Below are 23,101 nucleotides of genomic sequence, written 5' to 3' on the forward strand. Positions count from 1 at the left end.
GTCTACTTCTAATTCGTCAAGAGCTTAAGTGAGGCAGAAAGGCTTATTAGTAATTTTAAATTTATATACCGGGTGTGGCCTGTAACATAAGCAAATTTAATAATTAAAACATAGACTGTACTCCTAAAACGGTGAGTTTAGTTCGATAACTGAAGTTAGACTTGCCATTTTTGATACAAATTGAATATTATCTTCGATGTACGCCATTATCATTGGTCAACTGATGTTACTTGTCACGCATATAAACATAACAAAATTCTCAATAGGTACATTGTGTCTCAGAATAAACTTTAAAGTGTACTAATATCAAGATATTTTTAAAAGTAGCTGATCTCAGAATAAACTTTAAAGTACTAAAAACAAGTTATTTTCAAAGTAGCTGATCTCAGAATAGAAATAGAAATTAGAAATTGTACTAAAAACAAGTTATTTTTAAAAGTAGCTGAATAAAAATGTTGGTCAGTTTGAGGAGCACAGTCCACAGTTTAATTTTTTGCTCGTGTTACAGGTCACACCCGGTATGTATCACAGCCTACATGTATTAGTCACACACTACTCGGGAGAAATCTAGTAATTAAGGAAAAGATACAAACCACAAAAAATTGTCAATAACATTGATATTCTGTTAAAACGAAAACATTTCATATAGTTATCTATTTTTATTTTTTGAGCATGGATCCTTTTCGCTAAACTACGTCAATTTATTTTTAATGAAGTAGTTTTAGTTTAGAGGTACTTTTTTTAGTAAAAAGCGACGGGGGCAAAGTCAACAAATTTCACTTATTCCATGTTTACTTTGACCCGTTCTGCGGCATGGGACACGTTTCTTTCTTTGCCTGAGTATAGGTAAATGAGGTATAACTCAAGTAAACACAATTATTTTGTCAAACATACAAGTTACACCCGCGAGAAACTTTAACAGTTATTAGCTGCTATAACTTGACCATTAAATTTAAATGCTTATTCCACCCATTTTAGTGTCAGCTAGTAAGAACGCCAGGATTTTGGTCGCAATATCATTAGCTAAAGGGGCCCACTGATTATCAGTCCGCCGGACGATATCGGCCTGTCAGTTGTTCGGAACTGTCAAATTTTTATTCTAACTGACAGGCCGATATCGTCCGGCGGACTGATAGTCCAGTGGGCCCCTTAAGAGTAAAACAAACCAAACTGAACCACTAATCTTGCTTTAAGTCAGGATTCTAAATTTCCCAAGTACATATAGGAGTCAAATTATTAGTGCAATCGAGAGAACACCGCCCCGATCTGACACTTCAGTTCATAAAATCTTAACAGAGATCTATATTAGTAGCCTGCCATTCAACTATACATAAACAATGTCAAGTACAATCAACACAATAATACTTTTTACAATCATATTAGCACGAAGCTTGTTACGATCGCCTTAATAAATACACAAGAAATATTACCACGGTCAATTTCATGCACTCGATCAAATTTATGCAATTTTGATAATATAGACATATACCATAAATAACTTATTATGTCTTCATTCATGCCAATCGAACAAGAACCAATTCAATTTCATTATCGTATCCATGAAAATAAAAACAAAGCCAATAGTACGCGTAATGGCACAATTCAATTTTACTGGGCATTTTCCGCAAATCGACATCCGATGTGCCTATTTCGCGAGAAAGTAATGGCACAATAAAATCGAGTATAAATTTTTTTTCAACACACTTGCTCAAAACGACGTTTTTATTCCACCGATTTTTGGCTCATAATCCTATAGTACATTATGATACAAGTGTGCTAAGTTGGTTATTACACACGAGGCGATATTGTGCGCGCGAGCTGTAAGCGAGCGCGCAATAAGAAAGCCGATGTGTGTAATGACCAATGCACACGCGTTTCATACGACGTTTTTCAACACACTTGCGAGAAAAAAAAAGAAACTTTTATATTAATCAAATTTTAATATTAAAACAGTTAGTATTGTGTGTTGCATCTGTCATACTCGTACTGCCGGCCGGGCCGCGCGCCGCGCAGGCGGTCGGGCGCGCCCGTGCCCGCCAGTCCGACCAATTAAAGAAGGCTCCCTTTCCATGCATATTATTAGCAATCAGTTACCTTCTTAACTCAGTCGGATAATATAATGAAAAAGCGCGAGTGGAATAATACACAGAAAGAGCACGCGTGTTTAATATCTAGGATTATGAGCCAAAAATCGGTGGAATAAAAACGTCGTTTTGAGCAAGTGTGTTGAAAAATATGTTTGAGTATACATTAAAGTGTTAAAAACGTCGTGTAATGAAAACAATAAAATAGGATGAAATGCATGCAATTTTATTTTAGCTTATTAAAGTGTGCTAAATTATTTATTTAAATAAATATCTCAAGTCAAGGTAAAATAAATTCACTAAAACATTAAAATAACTAAGTATATTTAATACTTTACTACTTTACTTATAAAACTTTAAATATACAATCAAACTAAAGATTTGGTGTTAGAGAGCCTGTAATCTCATTTTCATTCAAATATATATTCGACATGTATTTTTTCAGGCTAAAATTCTAAATACAAAAAATACAAATAGTTACAAATAGTTTATTATCATAAAAGTTGTTTACATGTGTATCGATATATCCGTCAGACTCCAAACTAGGCTGAGCCTGTATCTTGGAAGTCTGCATTAAATGAAAATATACTCTGACATATATATTATGTGGCCTGGTTTACAATACAAAGAACATTTTTCCGCAGTTTGTTTTATTCGGGCATAATCGTCACTGATGTTATCTGTATTAAACATACTTATTCGTAATCGTTTGGGTAAAAATTGAAATTAGCAACTTTAGTAAAACAAATTTATATGAAGATCGTTTTATAAATTTACATTTTAATGTAAAGTATGTTTTATAAAATGTATAAGGTTTAAAAGGGTTGTTTGATCATTAGGGTTTTTCCAATTTTCCATACCTATCGATCTTTTTGCTGATTTCGCGTCGATAGGTTTACCTTTATACTACTAATTTAAAAACACGTGTTTTTCTTTTTTTCAATATTAGTTCGCACTAAAGAGGGTAGATCATAACATCATATAGGACATTTTACTAATCGACCACAATTAGTTGGAAGATTGACGTCACTCGGCAGAGAATTACAAAATTCCCATACCATAAATCTTGGCGAACGCTTCAACGGAGGCGGACGGCTCGGGGCGACCGACCTTTATAATTCGATCCGGAGCCTCCCACCGTCTATGGTCTGCGGTACAGGCGCCATCAGGTATATCGGAGCGGTCGAGGTGCTCACAAATATCCGAACACGCCTCTATCGTCGAGGCAGTAGAGTACGCTTTCAGATGTTTTCGAGCACCTCGATCGCTCCGATATATTCAATGGCGACCGCACAGAACACGTAAGTATTCAGAGGTCTCGGTGTGGTGCTAGTGCTACTGCGGGTGTTTGTGCGGGCGGTGCGGGTGCGGGTGCGGGTGCGGGTGGGAGGCGGTGCGGCGGCGGGCGAGCAGCGCGGCGTGCAGCGCGCGCGCGGAGGCGGCGCACAGCTCGGCGCCGTCGCCGCCCGCCGCCACGCGCACGTTGCCCGCCAGCGAGTTGCACACGTGTCTGCGAATCACAATTAAATCATCTATGGCGTTCTTCATAAACGCACTTCGGGCCTTCCTCGGCTATTGATCGTTTGTCTCAATCTATCATTTTAAATTATGTATTTGTAAGAAAGGGATAATACGTAACATATTTATTAATGAAATAAAATATTTTCATTTTCATTTTTTTTCATAACATAGCTGCCTCTCGGGCAGATGGTGTGTGCAGAACTAATAGTCCAGCCACTCCAGCCCGTTGTCTACGAGCGCGGCGCAGTGCACACTGACATTTCCCGTTGACGGTCCTCCTGACATTATATTACCTAAAAATGAGTAATATCTTACCTGACGGCATGGTAGGGTAGATGGTGTGTGCAGAGCCAGTCCAGCCCGCCGTCGCCGAGCGCGGCGCACCCCACGAACCGCGCCGCCGACTCGCGCGCCACGAACACTATCACTTGATGCCCCTCCTGAAATGTACTTATATGTAGTTACGCTAATATTTAATTTAGTTTAAAACTTGAAACCCCTCGAGTCCCACGGAGACGATACGCGTCTTAAATGGTCAAAATTCATTTCTATATTTAGAACCTTAAGGTCGTTTTTCGACCAATGACAAATTTAGACACCTGGAACTGGGGATTGAAGCCCCAAACCAAGAGAATACATAGTGATAAAGAAGATATAATATTATAGAGCGGTACTGTCATAGTAAATTTTGTAACCACAGTAAATTCACTGCCATCTATCGACACACTTTAAAACTAAAAATGAAGATTTATAAAAATACGATAAAATGTATTTAAATATGGATAAATGTTTTTTTTGCATCAATTATTTTTATGATTTTGACCCAGGATTTTCTTTCACTGATATGCGTTAAAATTGTTAAATAACAAACGAAACCGTCAACGCCCTCTATACGAGAGTACGGCGCGCTATAACCACAAAACAGTGACAGTACTGACCTGTTTAACCTTCATAAGCTTGGCGGTGGTGGCGGGTGCGAACGGGAGCCCGCTACTAGTGCCGTCTCCCTCATCTCTTGCGATAAAATATCGTGCTCTCGCGCCCGCTTTCTCGATGTTGGCGAGCAGCGCGCTGCCGGCCGGCGGGCTCTTGGGCCCCGAGTACTGCGAGTGCGAGTAGGACGGCGAGTCGCCGCGCCAGCCCGCCCGGACGCCGTTCCGCTGTAAGCATACCTCTAATTATGTAGATAACTTTTATAGGCGGGACGAAAATTACACGATTGCGTGTAGGAGAACAATCTAAACCAAAAAAAAACCTTGAATTGACACACTTAAAAATTTGTAAAGTAGATCAAGAACCCATTTAGGCAAACATGCTACCTGGATGATTCACTTTTAGCTTAACAATTAAGTAATTAACAGTAAAATAACGCAAAGAGTCGGACCACACTAAGTTTTCATTGCTTTTAGGGATATGTAAGCATTCTTATTATTTGGAATAAAAAAGGAGTACTGATTTATGAAAGCTAGAAAAGGTTATAAACTCAGTATATTTTTTATTTTTCTTTACATACTCAAGTTAAGCACTTACGTTTTGGTAGTAAGCGTTCTGGTTCTGGTAGTAGTTCTGCTGGTAGTCCTGCTGATACTGCTGCTGGTAGTATTTCCCGTCGTGCCTGTACTGCTCCTCTTCAGCTCTCGTCCGCCAGTTCGGCGCGTCCACCGTCAGCGGCTTAGGCCTCTGACCGATCCCCGACGGCTGATTCAGACCCACGTTTTTTTCTTCAGCCGCTAAAACGTGCACAACAGTGCTCAGGATCTGCTCGTCTAAAGGAGTCATTGGTTTAGCAGGGTTCGACATGCGACGGATAACCAACGCGCAGAGCTTCTGTCTCAAGTAATAGACGCTTATAGCGTCTGAAGCGTCCGCCGTGAAAGCCATCCAGTCGTCCAGGGTTAGCACTGCTGTGTCAGGTGAGGAGTTATTCTCGTCCGCCTCGCTGTCGGAATCGCTCGACAACCCTGGAGGATTCGCTCGCTGCGTCAGAGCCCCGGGCGGTAATCTTAAAGGCCCACCGAATAACGCCACGGTCAGGGGTGTCACCAACGTGTTGCAGCGTATGAAGCAGAACCGGCCCGCTCTGGATATCTCTTCAAAAGTGACCCAATCCGTCGGCAAGTTTTGTACGGATTTGTGCGCGCCCGCTATACCGTCGCCGCGATGTAAGGTCGAGCTCGGATGGAAGGCCACTTTCACTTCTTTTGAAGTCCTTAACGTTCCCGATTCTCGGTCGACGCGGGCCGTCGAAGGGTACAGGCCGCTCACTAGGACGGCTTTGACGACGTGCCATTTTTCAGAGTTGAGGTTGACGTCTTTAATGTCGCCCGAGCCTCTGGCTTTGACTAGGCACAGCGCTCGGAGCTGAGCTAGCAGTTGCGCTCTATAGCCCACAATCATCTCCATGGTAGCTCCGCATATTAAGTTCTTAGCGCAGAACGCTCGTTCGGCGCCGTTCGCTCGTGCACTCTGCCACGCTTGGAACGCTCTCAGCAACGCCATATGGTCGGAATAACAGTCCGCCGCGAATTCCTTCCGCGCCATACTCCCCCGCTTCCTGTTCTCCGGGTTCATGGATATCTGGAACGGCTCCTTATTGGCCAAGCTGCAGACTATCGTCAGGATCGGATCGAGGCACTTCATGACGCACGCGTACAGGAGCATCTTCCCTAATTTCGGCTCCACGGTCAAATCTAGCAGATGCTGCCCGATTTCCGTCAAATCTTCCATGGGTGTCAGCGCTCCTATGGTCTTTAGGAGCGTTACGGCGTTTCTCACCGCAAGGAACGATGGAGGCTCCAATGCTTTTGATAGAAAGTCCGCTATAGGCGTATTCCCAACGGCTAGAAGCTTCGTATGAAGGCACAGTTCCTGTAGAGGCACCCTGAGGATCTCTGGGATGGAGTTGAGCGGTAAGGTCTGGAACCTCCGCTTGGAGCACATATGGAAGCAATGTCCGGGCTTGGTGCGACCGGCACGGCCCGCGCGCTGCTGGCAGCCGGCTCGAGAAGTCCACACACACTGTAAAGAACACACTCCACCACTAGATTCGTAGTACTTCTCCTTCACTTTGCATGAATCCACAACATACACCACATCATCTATAGTTATCGATGTCTCCGCTATGTTCGTCGAGATGATGATTTTTCTCGCATTTGGAAGCGGGTTGAACACTTTCTTCTGATCGAGCGTCTGCATGTTACTGTGCAACGTGAATATTTGATACTTTAGCGCGTTCATCTCCATGCAATTCTGTACTAATTCTCTAAGCGTCACTATGTCATCGTATCCGGGAAGGAAGACCAATATGCTGCCTTTGGGGAGGTTGATATGTATATGTTTAATGAGGGCCAACATGAGATCATGGTCGATGAAATCTTCGGAGACGGTGTGGTGGTAGATGTCGAGCAGGAAATTTTCGGCAGCGTTGTCCTCGGTTTCCTTGGGGCCGTCGGGGACACCGAGGGAAGCGAGGAGCGCGGCGCACTCGCCGTGTCCGGCCTCGAGGGCATAGTCCCGGGCGGTTTTGCCGTTCTTGTCTTTAACTGTGGGATCCGCACCTGGGTTAAATAATTAAAAGATAGACATTACACTATTTATACTCTGTTGTTATTTTTATTAAACGTCGATAAACCCGTATTTATTTTATAAAAGATATATACGAGTATTTTAAGTTGATTAATGAGACCAATATTTCTAATTTTCAAGTCATTCAACATAGATTTCTGAGAATAAATGAAAGAAAAACATCGAGATTAATTTTGGCAGCTGCCTAGTTTTTCCCTTTAGCCTGATGAGATATAACCATTCAGGATTCCCTTAGAAATAAGGTAAAGCTGCACACGCACCGATCTGCAGCATCTGGCGGGCGGTGTCGGTGAGGCCGTGGCGCGCGGCGGCCATGAGCCCGGTGCGGCCGCTGCTGGCCTGCGCGCTCTGCACGGGCACGCCCTCCGACAGGTACATGTACAGGATCTGGCAGAACGAGTCCTGGGAAAAGATGTACTTACTCTAAATCACTAAAATATTCTAACCTCCGCACGGCACAGCGGCAACACACCCGCATCGTACTCACTTGCTGTTGCAAACGCGCCGCGTCGCCATTACATACTAGGTTCACAATTAAATGCGTGCGGGCACGTGCGGTAACATACTATACTCCGGCAAGGCTATTTTGTCAGTAGAAAAAGGCGATCAGTTTTTCAAATTTGCCGCCTTTTTCTACTGACAGAGCTGCGAAGGAAACGGCTTACCTACCTTAGGATGTAGTCCATCTGTCCAATATCTTGGTCCAATGTGTATTTGCGTCTCACATTTTGCTTAATGAGAGTGAGACGCAATGCACATTGGACAAAGAAATTGGAAGGTGGAATACCACCCTTACCAGGACATACAATATAAGTTGCGACGCGTCAAGGCCATTGCCACGGCAAACCTTAATTTTTTCCAAATTATATGCAACTGACAGCATTGTCAAGACATAAATACACGGCGTCGAAAGTATAATTGTCGTAAAAAACTGTAATAGATGTCATATATTAAAGAAAAAGTGACGAAGCCCTCCAGTGGTGAAGGCCGGGTTCGAACCGGCGTCTTTAGCTACGCTACGCTACGGAGGGCTTCGTCACTTTTTCTTTAATATATGACATCTATTACAGTTTTTAATTTATATATAGTAGTGTGACTACTTTAAAAAAAAAACACAAATCAAAATATTTAATAAAATAATTTGATTTGTTCTCAAACTTGTTTATAATTGTCGTAGTTATTTTAAGCTGCTTATGAGCATCTTACTGCATCTCTGAAGTTTATATGTAAGGCTGAGATTAGGTAAACTACTCTTAATATATTTTTTCCACATCTACGAATATCAACGCCTCTTAGAAAAATATGATCATATAAGGAGATTTTTCGCCTTCTGGCTCAGAGCACCGTCTTAAGAATAGAAACTTCTATTCCAAAAGTGAACATCTATAGCAGAACTAATACCAAGTGGGTTATTCGGCTTGAACTGGTGTAATAAAACAAGTTCACCTAACATAAGTTCACATAGCTAGATACTCACACAAACAAAATTAAATAGTTCGAACCATTTATAACTAAATAAACTGTATAGTGACTGTATATATTTTTTTTACTGTAGCTGTCCCTTCTGTTCCTATAAATGGCCACTATGACAGTCAGCCAACAAATATGAGTCCGACTTGTGATATCGAGGGTTCTTGTAAGATTCTTAATACTTACCAAGCTGCCTTCCTTGAAGCACTCTTCTAGAAATTCGTCCATGTCGGCCTGCAGCGTGGGCTCGAGCGCCACCTCCTTCTCTTCTTTACTATCTTTGCTGTTGGTATCTTCTGTCTGCTTCTGGCCTGGAAATGTAACACTCGATTACGTTCTGCCACAAGAGTTCAGCACTAGCCCCTTTAGTAAACCATAGAGTAACTTATACATACTGTGCCTTTAACAGTTTTTTGACAAGTTTTCAGAGATAATAAAATATAACATTAATGCATCAAGGCGGTTTGTTCACAGAGGACCTACCGTGAAACGCGAATCCGAAATTTCGCTATCTGCCTCTTTATCGCTCGAATATGCAAGTGCAAGAGATGTTAGATAACGAAATTTCAATTTTCTTGTTTCGCGATAGACCCTCAGATTGTGGTAGTGGCGCTCCCTACGCAGACTTTCGCGTAATATTCCCTATTGTATACCCTAGAGTATAAGGTAGTGGATTCTTCGAAATAGACTAAATTGCGGCTTGACAGAATTGCGTAATTTATATCTATAACGAATAATCGAACATGCTTCTTGAAGACGGTACGCCTGTGCTTTTTTTGTTGATATAGAGACCGTGAGTGTTGAAGGGTCTGCCATCTCGTGACCTGAATCGAAAGCGAAAACAATTTACGCTTCTAAGCAGGTGCTGCCCCCTACACTTCACGCTGGCTCTCTTTCGCATAGTAGGGTCTGCCATCTAGTGGCTTAAATCTAAAAATGGAAATTTGACATAATGCTTTGCGACAATGAATAGGGGGCTTCTGTGCTGCCGTCTCAGTGGCGTGTGGCAACTAGGGGGGGCGGGGGGCGGGGGGGGCAGAGGGGGCAAGTGCCCCGGGCGCCGTCCAAGGGGGGGCGCCAAAATGGGCAAAAGGCAGCAACAGGGCAACTTTTGTCAGTCGTCAGGGGGCGCAAATTTGGTGACAGCCCCGGGCGCCATATCCTCTAGCTACGCCCCTGTGCCGTCTACAGTTCATGCACGCTCCCTATTGGCCAACTTAGCTGCTTCTAAGTACCCCTATATCACTACATAGTATAAAACAAAGTCGCTTTCCGCTGTCTGTCCGTCCGTCTGTCCCTATATATGCTTACTTATATGCTTTGTACTAACTAAAACTACGCATACGCAACGGATTTTGATGCGGTTTTTTTAATAGATAGTGATTCAAGAGGAAGGTTTATATGTATAATTTGTCCAGTGTTTGTGTAAATTAGTTGAACTACCCGTGCGAAGCCGGGGCGGGTCGCTAGTGATTAATAAGTAGGTATTTTTAGGTGTAATGTCAATACCTTCGAGATGTGACCAATAGCTCTGGCCAGACTTGAGCTTCAGTTTGAGCTCTCTCTCGGCCTGTACCATCTTCTTGGTGCGGTATTGCGTCAGTTTCAGGACGTCTTCTAGGTAGTAGCGCTGCACCTCGTGCAAGCGCCCGGGGATGGTTATCACTGGGCAGTTGTTGAAATATCTGCAAATGGATATGTTCAATGTTTTTATTCACATCGCGCCAAACATTCGGTAATAAAATAAATTATAAGTGTTCTCGGTTCAATAGAAAAAGAAAGAAATACTTTTTCTGTGAACTTTCGGCCCGCTGCGCTAAACGAAGTTTTCGTTTTCCGGCTCCGTCGAACAGAAAATTGAATGTAAATAAGAAAGCCTCAGATTCCATGTGTTCTGAGTCATTTATTACTCTACTGCCCTAGGTATGTAATCAGAGATGGGCAAAATGTAATCGACTAACGATTAACGATTAAGATTACAAGAATTAATTGCGACTGACGATTGAAAACGACGATTGATCAATCTTAGTTGTATAGAGTGCAACTAATTTAGTTGCAACTAAATTAGTTGCCGATTGATTTCGGACAACTAAATTTTGTAATCGACTAATTAGTTAGACTATTTTCTCGCGACTAATGTTAGAAGCAAATTGAATAGAATACCTCGGTATGGCTATGTTGACAGACTGATTAGGACATCTTAACGGATGTTTAAAAATAAAATAGTCATGTATTACTTACGATATTTTGACCGTTTCTAAGGAGTGAGATCTGTTCTCACTATTATTTTGCTACTAAAGTAGTGCATCTCTCTGAAATTGGATTAAATTTCTCTTATCTAAGGGTAAATAAGAACTGGGTACTTTGTGCATTAGTAAAATAACACTTAAAAAAACACAATTATATAAATCAAACTTTGTATCTATACATCTATACATATAATAAAGCGGAAGAGGGTCGAAAGTCTGTACATGGAAGATATTCGAAAAAAAATTGGCTGGGGATACTTAGAATCGATAACAGAACACATTCCAACAGTTTTTAGAATTTTTGTCTGTTTATCTGTTTGTCTGTTTATCTGTTTGTCTGTTTATCTGTTTGTCTGTTTATCCGTTTATCTGTTTATCTGTTTGTCTGTTTATTTGACCGCACAACTAACGAAAACGGCTGAACGGATTTTGATGCAAACTTTACTAATCTGTCGAAAAAATCCACGGCCAGGTTATAGGCTATAAAAATTTGAGAAATTTTTATAGCCTATAACCTGGCCTGGGGTTAAAAAGGGGATGAAAGTTTGTATGGGGTTCAAGATTTATTTTAAGCTAGCAATTTGAAACTTCGTAAGAAGATATATTATTGAAATACAAGAAAACTAATTTCAGCGTTTTTGAAAATTCATCCCCTAAGGAGGTGAAATAGAGGTTGAAAGTTTGTATGGAGATCAATTTTTTTTGAGTGCGTTACTTGAAACTTTGTATAATGGGCATATTATTATAACTAAGGAAAAGTAATTTTAGCGTTTTCAAGAATTCGTCCCCTAACAGGGTTAAAAGGGGGTTGAAAGTTTGAATCCATTACAAATGCTTTGAAACTTCTTATTCTTAGAAAGGTATGATAGACGATTACAAAAAAACTAATTTTGACGTTTTTGGAAATTTAACCCCTCAGGGGGTTGAAAAGGGGATGTTTGTCTTGGGGTGCAAATTTTATTTTAAGCTAGGAACTTAAAACTTTGCAAATCATTATTATATTAAAAAGCAAGAAAATTACTTTCAGCGTTTTTAAAAATTCATCCCCCATGGTGGTGAAAAAGGGGTTAAAAACTTTATCTTGATAACTATATCATTTTAGCTACTAGGCTAAGTTAGGTATCGTTTTTGTATAAATCGGGTATGCCGAATTCATTTATGATATCTAAATGACACCATTCCCGAGTGAAAACACAAAAAATATGAAAAAAACTTTTTTAATTTCTCTTCACGCTTAAACCGCTAAACCGATTTAGATAAAATTTTGTATAGAGATAGTTTGAGTCCCGTGGAAGAACATAGGGTAGTTTTTAACAAAAAAAAATGAAGACTGCGTTTGCATGGAGAAGCGGCCGTGCTCTTTCCTCTTAATAATGGTCACGAAGGTGGGTACTTAAAAAAAAACTTTTTTCAGTAAATGTCAAACTATTTGGGACTTATACGCGTTACCATGCCTTCCCGAAAAAAATCGAATCTTTCTCGAGTCTCGCAATGTATTGCGGCCACAAGGGGCACGGTCTCAGGAGTCTGAGAAAAACCACGGTGAGAGACTCAGTGGCGCTCTAGCCAGGCAGGTCGCTTCGCTTTCGGCTGAAACGGCAAGCCAGCGCGAGTCTCGATTGTGATCCCAAATACAGCGTACGCAATACATATGTGTGCGCAGATCCTGACAGAGTGTGGCGACGGAGAAGCCGTGTTCATCCTGCGTATCCCCCTCATTCTGAGCAACTTCCCGTTCCGCTTCAAGCGCCTACAGGTCCCCGTGAGAGTCTGATTCGCTATGACCATCAACAAGTCGTAGGGGCAGACGCTACGCAGATGCATTTCCCACTCCGAAAACAAAAAAAAATGGCCGCCGGCATCATGCTTAGACTGATTTCACTGGAGGACCGATTTGGATGACATGATTTTGATGGGAACACCCAAATATTCCGAAATACGTTTTTCCGATTTTTATAACCACGACTTTCATAATCCCGATTATTTATAAGTCCGAAATATCAAAATTACGATTTTTAAAAACACGATGGAATAAAATCACGAATGTGCTATTTCCGAAAACTTTAAATCCGATTGTCACTTGACAGAAAGCTTAGAGTTCCGATTTTACACTTTTCCGAAAAAAAATTTTTTCCGAATTTTTAAATTCCGAAAAATCATTGTCCGATCGGAAATAAAATAATTCGGTATTCAGAAATTCGGTTTTTTACAAGATCGGAAAAATGAAATCCGTGATATTCAAATGAAGACTCACGTTTTAGTAATTATTACGGGTACCTGTCGTGCCGCGTCATGTTAAATTCGGCATAAAATATTTTTGGCATAAAAATTCGGCATAAATAAATTAGACAGAACTGCGAACCTACGAACCCGAACTGTTGCTAGAAGTGGGTTAGGTTAGGTTAGAACTGCGACACCCAAGAAAACGAACTGTTGCCAGAAGTGGATTAGGTTAGGTTAGAATTGCGACCCCCAAGAAAACGAACTGTTGCCACAAAAAACGGCTTTTTGGGTTTTCGGAAATATAAATCTTCGTGATTTTCATCATTCGTAATTATGACAGTCGGAATTTTGATGGGTCGAGAATTTAAAAATCGGAATGATAAAATTCGACATTCTAAAATTCGGAATAATTTTTTTCGGAATTATGTAGTCGATTTGGCTAGGTACAGTCAAGGACGTAAAAATACAAAAATGGTACTGTATCGTTCGATATACACACCTACTACTCTATGCCGTTTAAATCACGTCAAAAATTTGAATAAGGGCAAAAAAATATTGATTTTGGAGTGTAATTTTATTTAGAGGTAGCAAAGAGGATATAATATTATAGAGCGGTACTGTCATAGTAATATTTGTAACCACAGTAAATTCACTGCTATCTATCGACACACTTTAAAACTAAAAATGAAGATTTATAAAAATACGATAAAATGTATTTAAATATGGATAAATGATTTTTTTTATTTGCGGTAATTATTTTTTATTATTTTGACCCATGTTCTTTCACTGATATGCGTTAAAATTGTTAAATAATAACAAACAAAACCGTCAACGCCCTCTATACGAGAGTAGGCAAAAGGTAGTAGCGACATCTGATCGGGAATCAAATATTCGTGATTTTCGAGGCACGTTTTTTCCTTAGACTGTATCCATCTATTACGGAGTAATATCTGTCTTTGGCGGTAGGTACCTAATTGTAAAATATTTTATCTGGACTACAGTCCTCTAGCGTATCCATCTGTCAACTTTACTTTAAGTTCCGTCTCCAGGGGACATTGAGATAAATTAGGGGTGAATTAGCCGCTTACTGACACAGACCGAATTCCACGCAGGCGAAGCCGCGGGCACAGCTAGTATTAAATATAAAAGCAACCATGATATGTATTTAGTTAAACTATAATTTTAGCTCAATCGGATGAAGATATCTGCTTCAAAATAAGTCGCAAAATTCTACCCAAACTAACATAGTTACAACATACGAGTACCTCCGTATGTTACATACATACGTACTTGTAGTTACATATTGCAAGATAAAAAATGCAAAAACCGGCGACTACGTAGTTTTAATATAGATTTAATCGTGAAATTTAGTCGATTGAAACTAAAACTAATTTAGTTGTTAGTCGAACATTCTCACAACTAATTTAATCGCAACTAAATTAATCGCGATTAAAAAATGACGATTGATATTTTTAATCGATTGATTAGTTAACTAAAATATTAATCGATTAATGCCCATCTCTGTATGTAATATACTATTGTAGGCATTTTGACCTTGTACCAAGCCAGCGCAACGAAAATAGCATCTAGCATGGCCCGAATATGTAGACTGCAGAGGCGAGGCGTCCAAAGAACTCGCCTAATACCAGCTTATATTCGCAGCAATACACATTAGCAGGTATATTAATCTTGCGCGGCTTAGGGCCATCATACACTAGCGTCTTTCGAATGTCGGGGTCTAGTCAGCGCTATGGAAATTACGCATCTATGACAATGTATGATTAATACAAATAAAGAATATGAATATGGAAAATGGCGTCGCTGCGCAGTTGCGTCAACGTTGCGTCGAGCAGCAGCCATAGAGTTGACGACGTAGACGCCAACGCTCGGGAGCCGCTAGTGAGGGGTGGCCATAGACTGACCTGGAGAAGATCTGCGTGTCCATGGTGGCGGACATGAGGATGAGCTTGAGGTCCTTGCAGCGCGGGAGCGCGTCCCGCAGCGCGATGAGCAGGAAGTCGCTGAACTTGTCTCGCTCGTGCACCTCATCCACGAATACGTGCGTGACTCCTGAAATTACAAGAAAACCAATAGGGTATTTGACTGTATTTAAAATGAATTATTTTACATCATGCAAAAAATAAAGCACCAGAAGATTAATAGAGAAACGTAAACAGCAGTTATTTTTAAACACATTTTCTATTTTAAAACCCGTATAAAACTACAAAGAGAAGGTAATTTGATCGTGACGTGACGTCACATGCTAGTGTTTGATATACATTTTATAGTAGCAAATCGTAGTAGTATAGGTATACAGTTACCGATTTATGAAGCGTTTACAAGCTCTAGGGGGATGTGGTAGCCAATCAGGGTGATCAAACGATTCAAACGTTCCGAATTTTTCGGTAACTTAACCTTACACTGATTTCCACGCGTTCACCCACTTAGTACAGGGGTCAGTAAACGTTTGAAAAGAAGCACCAACCAAAAGTTGATTTCTCTGGTCTAAGTCTTCTAGGACCTCTAGGTGTTAATTGTTTGACTGACTGGAACAGCCGTAGTTGCTGGTCAAAAGAGCCGCATTCGGTTTGCCGACCTCTGACCTAGTATTATAACTCACCCGCCAACTGTGTGTCGGTGCACATAAGAGTGCGCAGCAGGAGGCCGTTGGTGCAGTACGTGAGCACGGTGCGGGGGCTAACACGTGATTCCAAGCGGATCTGGTAGCCGATGCTTTGTCCGATCTTCTCCATACGCTCGTATGCTACCTGGGAATGTTATAAGCAATGTTCTCAAGTCAATTTTCATAAGGATTTTTTTTGTGTCTTTTTTGGTGTTACGCAAAATGAATGTTTTTTTATTTATTAGTTTCATTATACATTTTAAATCAACGATTAAGTTTCTTTGACTTTATAACTATTTGACTTATAACTAAACAAAAAACTCCTTCCGGTTGCAGCTGTCAAAGAAACACCGTTGTAAATTCTGTCCGCGAATAAATTAGTGAAAAGTAGTTTTTTCTCGACAAATTACGCCACACGTAGCAAAAATCAGTGCTAAACATCGATCGCCACATATTGTGTAATGAAATACAGACTGTTCTGCCGAAAAAGTGATCAAAAAGTGCTTTAAACGTGACGAAAATATACGTAGCTACTTATACACTTGTAGTTGTGCAAGATTTAACGCACTTCCGACAGTGACATATGACATTGACACTCCAGTGTTGCTAGACTAGAGAAACAAAAAAGCGCAGAAAAAGATATTGCCACAGGAAAAATAAACTACTATTTAATAAAAACTGGTTAATTGCGGAAATGGGAAATATGGACGCACAGATGGAAACGCTTTTTCTAAAACTGAGGGAAGAGATGAAAATCCAAACAAAAACATTATCAGAAACTTTATCTACTACTATGGATGAAAAATTGAAGCCTCTTCGAGAAGAGAACGAAAAACTCAAGGAAGAAGTAGGAACATTAAAGACGAAAGTCCATATATTAGAGAAGGAGAATAGGAAAAATAACCTCATACTTCATAAAGTTAGTGAAGTCGAGACATCCAACAACGATCTATTACAACTGGTTGTAGAAACATTGAATAAACTAAGTGAAAACGCAAGTATGGAAAAATGGGATATCTGGGAAATCAGTAAAGCACAAAGACTTGGGAAGAAAGGAGACAGACCAAGACCAATACTAGTGACAGTAACATTAACATGGAGGAAAATCGAAGTTCTTAAGAACAACAAGCAGTTCCATGACAACATCTATGCTACTGAAGACTTTCCAAAGGAGATTCTTATGAGGAGAAAGGAGCTGAAAGAAAAAATGAAACAAGAACTAGAGAATGGAAAGAAAGCGTACATCCGATATGACAAACTTATTGTAAAGGATGTTCCGAGTGGAAACGAAACTCCTAAAGAAAAAAGGAAGCGATCTCCCACCCAATCTCCAAATAATGCTCAAGGGAGCTCAGAGAATCCAACCGAAGCACTTGAGAAAAAACAACCAAGCAAAAAAAATAAAGTAGATGCTTATGCTCTTATGCGTTCGAACACAAAGCAATAACAATTAACAGGCATCCGGGAGAAAGAACCAAAACTAAAACACAAACACAACAACTTAACATTCCCCAACCGACGGATTATGACCACCACCCCCTAGAAGAAATAGAACTAAATGTAAAGAACTCGACGAAACCCAAATCGAAAAGAGAATATATCAACATAGCAACACTTAACACGAGAACCCTAAGAACGGACGAATCACTGGTAGAATTAGATTATTCCTTAAACCTAATAAATTGGGATATAATTGGGCTAAGTGAAGTAAGAAGAATAGGTGAGCAAATACAGGAATATGAAAATTACATCTTCTACCATATAGGCATTATACCAGGAATGTATGGAGTGGGCTTCCTTGTGAAAAAATGTTACAGAGAATATATTCAAGATTTTGTCGGAGTGTCAGACAGAATCGCACAACTTAATATACACATACCTGGTATGGATCCACTATCAATTATACAAATATATGCTCCTACAGAAGTTGACACAGAAGAAGCAAAAAATTCATTTTATGACCAACTGGAATTAACACTAGAAAAAACTTACAAAACAATATTCCTAATGGGAGATTTCAACAGCCAAATAGGAGAAAGAAGAGTAAGTGATGGGAACGTGCTTGGGCTCTTTGGCACAGGAAAGAGAAACAACAATGGACAACGACTAGTAGACCTAGCTCAAGCAAATAATCTTAAAATAATGAATAGCTTCTTCAAAAAATCTAAAAATAAAAAATGGACGTGGATATCTCCTAATGGAGAAGTTAGAAATGAAATAGATTTCATACTTACAAACAAACCTCAACACGTTGCCGACGTTGATACAATCAACCAACTAAATTTTAATACCAACCACCGCATGGTAAGAAGTAAAATCTATAAAGAGCAACCTAAAAACAATCGAAAACATATTAAGAAGAACAAGAGACCAAACCTAATTCCTATGCCACTGCCAGAGGAACTACTCACCACATTAAAAGAAAACCTCTCTTCAAAAATAAACAACTCAATGGATACCCAGCAAAAATATAATTTAGTAGAGGAAGAGCTCAAAAACATATCGGAAAAAATTATTTGCTCGAAAACACAAAAGGATAAAATAGGAAAGGAAGCAAGAAAACTAATTGAAGACAGAAAATTACTCTTAGAAAACAAGAAAGGAAATAGGAAACATATACAGGAAATTAGCAAACAAATATCTGGAAAAATTCGAAATCATAGGAAAGAACTAAGAAGGAGAATAATCCAACATCATGTAGAAAAAACCGGAGGAATCAAAAAAGCCCTGAAAGAGCTGAGAGAAACCACTCCGTGGATACCTAATATTAAAAGCCAGGCAACAGGGAAAAGAATAACAAATAGAAGTCACATTACTGAACGAGCAACACAATTTTATAAAGACCTATACAATGACACAGAAAGCAACGATGAGCGACAAGGCTTCTCAAAAGAAGAAGGAATAATCCCGGTTATATTAGTAAGTGAAGTAGAAAAAGCAATCCTGTCCCAGAAAAATTGCAAAGCCCCAGGCGAAGATAATATACTGAATGAAATCATTAAAGGAAGTTTAGAGGCCATCGCTAAAATCATAACGAGCATATTTAATGAATTTCTAGAAAAGGAGATAATACCTAAACAGTGGTCAACATCAACAATTGTACTGCTTCACAAAAAAGGTGACAAAGATGATATAAATAATTACAGACCAATATGTTTAACGTCTAATCTGTATAAAGTATTCTCGAAGATTATCCTTAACAGAATCGGCAACACACTAGAAGAGAACCAACCGAAAGAGCAGGCGGGATTTCGAAGCGACTACTCTACCATTGACCATATTCATACCATTAGGCAAACTATAGAGAAAAGCAATGAATATGGCAAGACATACTATTTGGCGTACATAGATTATAATAAAGCCTTCGATTCCCTAAAACATAAGCACATTTGGGAAGCCCTGAGATGTCAAGGTGTTTCACCAAAATACATAAGGATAATTAAAGAAATTTATAAGAACTCCACAGCTAAGATAAAAACAGAAATGGTAGGAAAGGAATTCAACATAAAGAAAGGCGTCAGACAAGGAGACCCACTTTCGCCCAAGTTGTTCTCGGCTGTGTTGGAGCACATATTTAGGAAGTTGGACTGGGATGCTTATGGTTTAAACATAAATGGTGAAAAACTAAACCACTTGAGATTTGCAGATGACTTGATTCTATTGAGTGAAACACCAGAAATCCTACAAGTTATGGTTCAGCAGTTAGCAGAGGCAAGTGAACAAGTGGGCCTCACAATGAACTCTGGAAAGACCAAATTAATGACTAATGGATTACAAAAACCTATACAACTTAACAACAACACAATAGAATATGTAGATCAATACACATACTTAGGACAAATAATTTCACCAGAAGATCAAATCCAAAAGGAAATAGATACAAGAATAAGTAACTCGTGGAAAAGGTACTGGTCGCTTAAAGAAGTAATGAAGAACCCAAAATTCACTATGGAAGATAAAAAAAAGGTTTTTAATACGTGTATATTGCCATGCCTTACGTACGGGTGCCAAACGTGGGCCCTAACGGAAAAACAAAGGAAAGCTCTGAAAGTGTGCCAAAATAGAATGGAGAGAAGTATGCTGAACATCAAACTGAAAGACAAAGTTAAACTAACACATATCAGAAAATTAACAGGAGTAGTTGATGTCACATATACAGTAAAGAAATTAAAATGGAAATGGATTGGGCACACGATTCGTAGCCGGAAAGACAAATGGTCCAAAGATATCACTGTCTGGTACCCCCGTGATGGGAAAAGGAGAAAAGGAAGACAAAAGAAAAGATGGGAGGACGAAATTAGAGGAATAGCTGGACCATTATGGAGAAGGAAAGCCATGAACAGGGAGTTATGGCAAATTCTAGGGGAGGCCTTTGCCAAAGGGCAGACTGACAATGAAAACGTCCCGGATGTCAGAAACACAAATTAGAATAAGTGAAATATATATATAAAGATGTTTTTTTATTGTTAAAAATAAGTCAGTAATAAAGGCTTTATTTATTTATTTAAACAAAAAAAATCGACACAGACGGACACGACAGACAGGCGTCGGGGCTGTGTTTAGTAGATGAGGGAGGGCTGCTTGTGTTGCTGACAGTGCTCAAGCACTGTTAGGGAAGCTGTGTTGTTTTACCGCAGTGGGAAATAATAGGCTGCAGGCTAGGACCATGTTTAGACTAGGCTACACAGTCTTACCCACTCCTCGACGGACACGGCGGACAGGCATCATGGCTGTGTTTAGTAGATGCGGGCGGGCGGCTTGTGTTGCTGACAGTGCTCTAACACTGTTAGGGAAGCTGTGTTGTTTTACCGCAGTAGGAAATAATAGGCTACAGGCTAGGACCATGTTTAGACTAGGCTACACAGTCTTACCCGCTCCACGACGGACACGGCGGGCAGGCATCATGGCTGTGTTTAGTAGATGCGGGGGCGGGCGGCTTGTGTTGCTGACAGTGCTCTAACACTGTTAGGGAAGCTGTGTTGTTTTACCGCAGTAGGAAATAATAGGCTACAGGCTAGGACCATGTTTAGACTAGGCTACACAGTCTTACCCGCTCCGCGACGGACACGGCGGACAGGCGGCGTGGCTGCGTGCAGTAGATGCGGGCGGGCTGCTTGTGTTGCTGACAGTGCTCTAGTACTAGTTGAGGAAGCTGTGTGGTTTTGCCGCAGCCTGTGGCGCCTGCTACTATGATCACCTGCAACAATTGTGTTACTTGAGCGTAGTATAGCTTTGAACATATTAAAAGTATGAACCCATTAAACAGATAGCTGAAACTTGACATGCATATAGCTTATCCTATAGCTCATTATATAGGGTCAAAAAAATAGAAGTGGAAACAACAAAAAAATAGAAGTGGAAACAAGTTGTCAACTACTTGTTTCTCTATCAACAACTTTTGTGTCCCAGGTTGAAATTACAAGAAAAACCAATAAGCAATATATTCTCCATTCAATTATGTACAGTTGTCTTTCCTATGTTGTTATGTTGTAAGATTTACATTCTTTAAAACATAATTTTAACAAATTGGATTAACTAAACTAACACATCAATGATATTTAGTTCTCAATAAAATAGGCAAATTTAGGTTTAGCTACAAAAAGTTGTGTCTTAATAACAAATTCTTATTGTAAAATTTGTAAAGATTTATCTTAAAGACAATTAAATTAGAACTGACCTGATTGTGAGTAATAGCATTAAGCAGCTCCTGCCTCTGTTCATACACGGGCAACTTTTCTCTAAACTTTACTAAGTCTGGATTATATGTTGTACTGGGTACCTGAAAAATTTACTATAGTTGGTCAAGCAAATCTTGTCAGTAAATAAGAAAAAAAAAACAATACACAAAGACAAAGATGGTATGATTCTCTCTGTCTATGTTTGAAATGAGACAGTCCTTTGACAAACTATATTAGTACTTTTTTCTTAAAAGTTACTGTAGACTAGGATGAAAAATAATTCACTGATTAAATACATCTTAGCTTCCTAAGAAGGTCTGTGTAATACCTTTTCTAAAGCTGAGATGTTAATCTTTGGTATTTAAATTTAATGGTATATTCTACTGATTTTTTCCACTATTAAAGCAGCTGCCATAAGCATCACATCCTTGATAAAAGTCTCAATAAATAAGATGGCTCAATTTTGCAACTATGCAATAGCAACTAACTTGAGCAACCCCATTATTCAGCTGCCCGACAGGCTTATGAGCCAGCTGGGGGCTCCGTTCCTTCTCCGGACAGCAGCTCAAGTCATCCTTCTCTTTACTGGTGATAGGGAATGTGTTGAACAGCTCCGTGATGCTGCAGCGCATGTTTGAATCCAGGATGAGCTTGGCGTCATTCTGAATTATTGTGGAACCGGTCCGTTTGTATATTGTTAAGTAGCGGTTTACACCTGAAATTAAACTTGTTTAGACCATAAATTCTTGTTTTATTTATTTTTATATTTTTCGTTGTAATACGCCAAGTTATTTAAGTTAACCAACCTGGCCAACCTAACCAACCAACCAAAATAAAAAGTTTTTTTTGCTATCAAGATTATTAGTCAGATTTTTACTGTTCTGCAACAGATTTCTATGATGTAGTCAGATTGCCCAACATTTTTTAATCATGTCTTTTATACCTAATAATAAACCGTGTGAAAGTTAATGGTTAGGTTAAAGCTTGGGCCTTGCCCTTGCCTTCCCTAGGTTAGGTTTTTTATAATGTGTTCATATATTTTTTGCAATGTTTTGTAATATCTTATCTTATTTTTATACTCACGTTGTAAAACCCTAACCTAAGACCCAAAACAAATAAAGATAATAACTGTGACCTAAATTTTTTTATTTTAAATATAAGCTTTATAGGAAAATATTTCAAACCTGACTTTAGTAATAATCCAAGTAAATTTATTACTAGTTACTTGCAAGCGGAAGAACTGAATAAAAAAAATGCCAAATTGGCCAAAATGTAACCTATATTGTAAGTGTTAAAACTTACCTTTCCCGCGCGATTTCGACTTCAAGCCCAGCTTGGCAACAGTCTCATGGATGAAACCCCGTTCCTGCGCCGACAGAAATGTCGGAAACTTGAGCTCTGTCTCATTTTCATCACTTAAAAACTTATCCAACTGGATTTTCAGAGCAATGCTCACAGACTCCGCTATAGGAAAATGCTTGGTTCCCAAATTACGCTTACCCTTTTTGGAACTCATTATTCTTAACTATTATTGAAACCCTGTGCCTTATAGGATAAGTACATTACACAATAATTTCTAAATTATATGAATATGTTTACAATATCGAAATTATTTTCGACTTTTGTCTAAATTCGACATGTACCATAAACAATGAAAAAGTCTACATC

General features: G+C 39.6%; 2 protein-coding genes across 2 annotated transcripts; one reads left to right on the plus strand and one right to left on the minus strand.

Moving 5' to 3' along the window:
- Window positions 1–1,154: 1,154 nt before the first annotated feature.
- On the minus strand, window positions 1,155–23,077 carry LOC134748937 (3'-5' RNA helicase YTHDC2-like). The gene is made up of 13 exons (XM_063683807.1): window positions 22,736–23,077; window positions 21,922–22,148; window positions 21,433–21,534; window positions 20,806–20,952; window positions 15,753–15,900; window positions 15,055–15,202; window positions 10,170–10,345; window positions 8,847–8,971; window positions 7,451–7,592; window positions 5,136–7,162; window positions 4,544–4,765; window positions 3,921–4,045; window positions 1,155–3,594 (listed from the first exon to the last, which is right to left on the minus strand). The coding sequence occupies exons 1-13, from the start codon at window positions 22,947–22,949 to the stop codon at window positions 3,420–3,422; spliced, it is 3,978 nt and encodes a 1,325-aa protein (XP_063539877.1). The 5' UTR covers window positions 22,950–23,077; the 3' UTR covers window positions 1,155–3,419.
- On the plus strand, window positions 16,100–17,224 carry LOC134748938 (uncharacterized). Its single transcript, XM_063683808.1, has one exon. The coding sequence runs from the start codon at window positions 16,450–16,452 to the stop codon at window positions 17,200–17,202; it is 753 nt and encodes a 250-aa protein (XP_063539878.1). The 5' UTR covers window positions 16,100–16,449; the 3' UTR covers window positions 17,203–17,224.
- Window positions 23,078–23,101: the final 24 nt, after the last annotated feature.

The sequence above is a fragment of the Cydia strobilella genome, chromosome 17 (assembly GCF_947568885.1).
Source record: "Cydia strobilella chromosome 17, ilCydStro3.1, whole genome shotgun sequence".
Taxonomy (NCBI): Eukaryota; Metazoa; Arthropoda; class Insecta; order Lepidoptera; family Tortricidae; genus Cydia; species Cydia strobilella.

Bases quoted from the DNA above. Each gene is read 5' to 3' on its own strand.
- LOC134748938 (XM_063683808.1), top strand. From the start codon at position 16,450: ATGGGAAATATGGACGCACAGATGGAAACGCTTTTTCTAAAACTGAGG.
- LOC134748937 (XM_063683807.1), bottom strand. From the start codon at position 22,949: ATGAGTTCCAAAAAGGGTAAGCGTAATTTGGGAACCAAGCATTTTCCT. The intron at 20,953-21,432 runs GTCAGTTCTAAT...CAATTGTTGCAG, and splicing joins ATGCTATTACTCACAATCAG to GTGATCATAGTAGCAGGCGC. The intron at 15,901-20,805 runs GTAAGACTGTGT...TAACATTCCCAG, and splicing joins CCGTGTCCGTCGCGGAGCGG to GTAGCATACGAGCGTATGGA.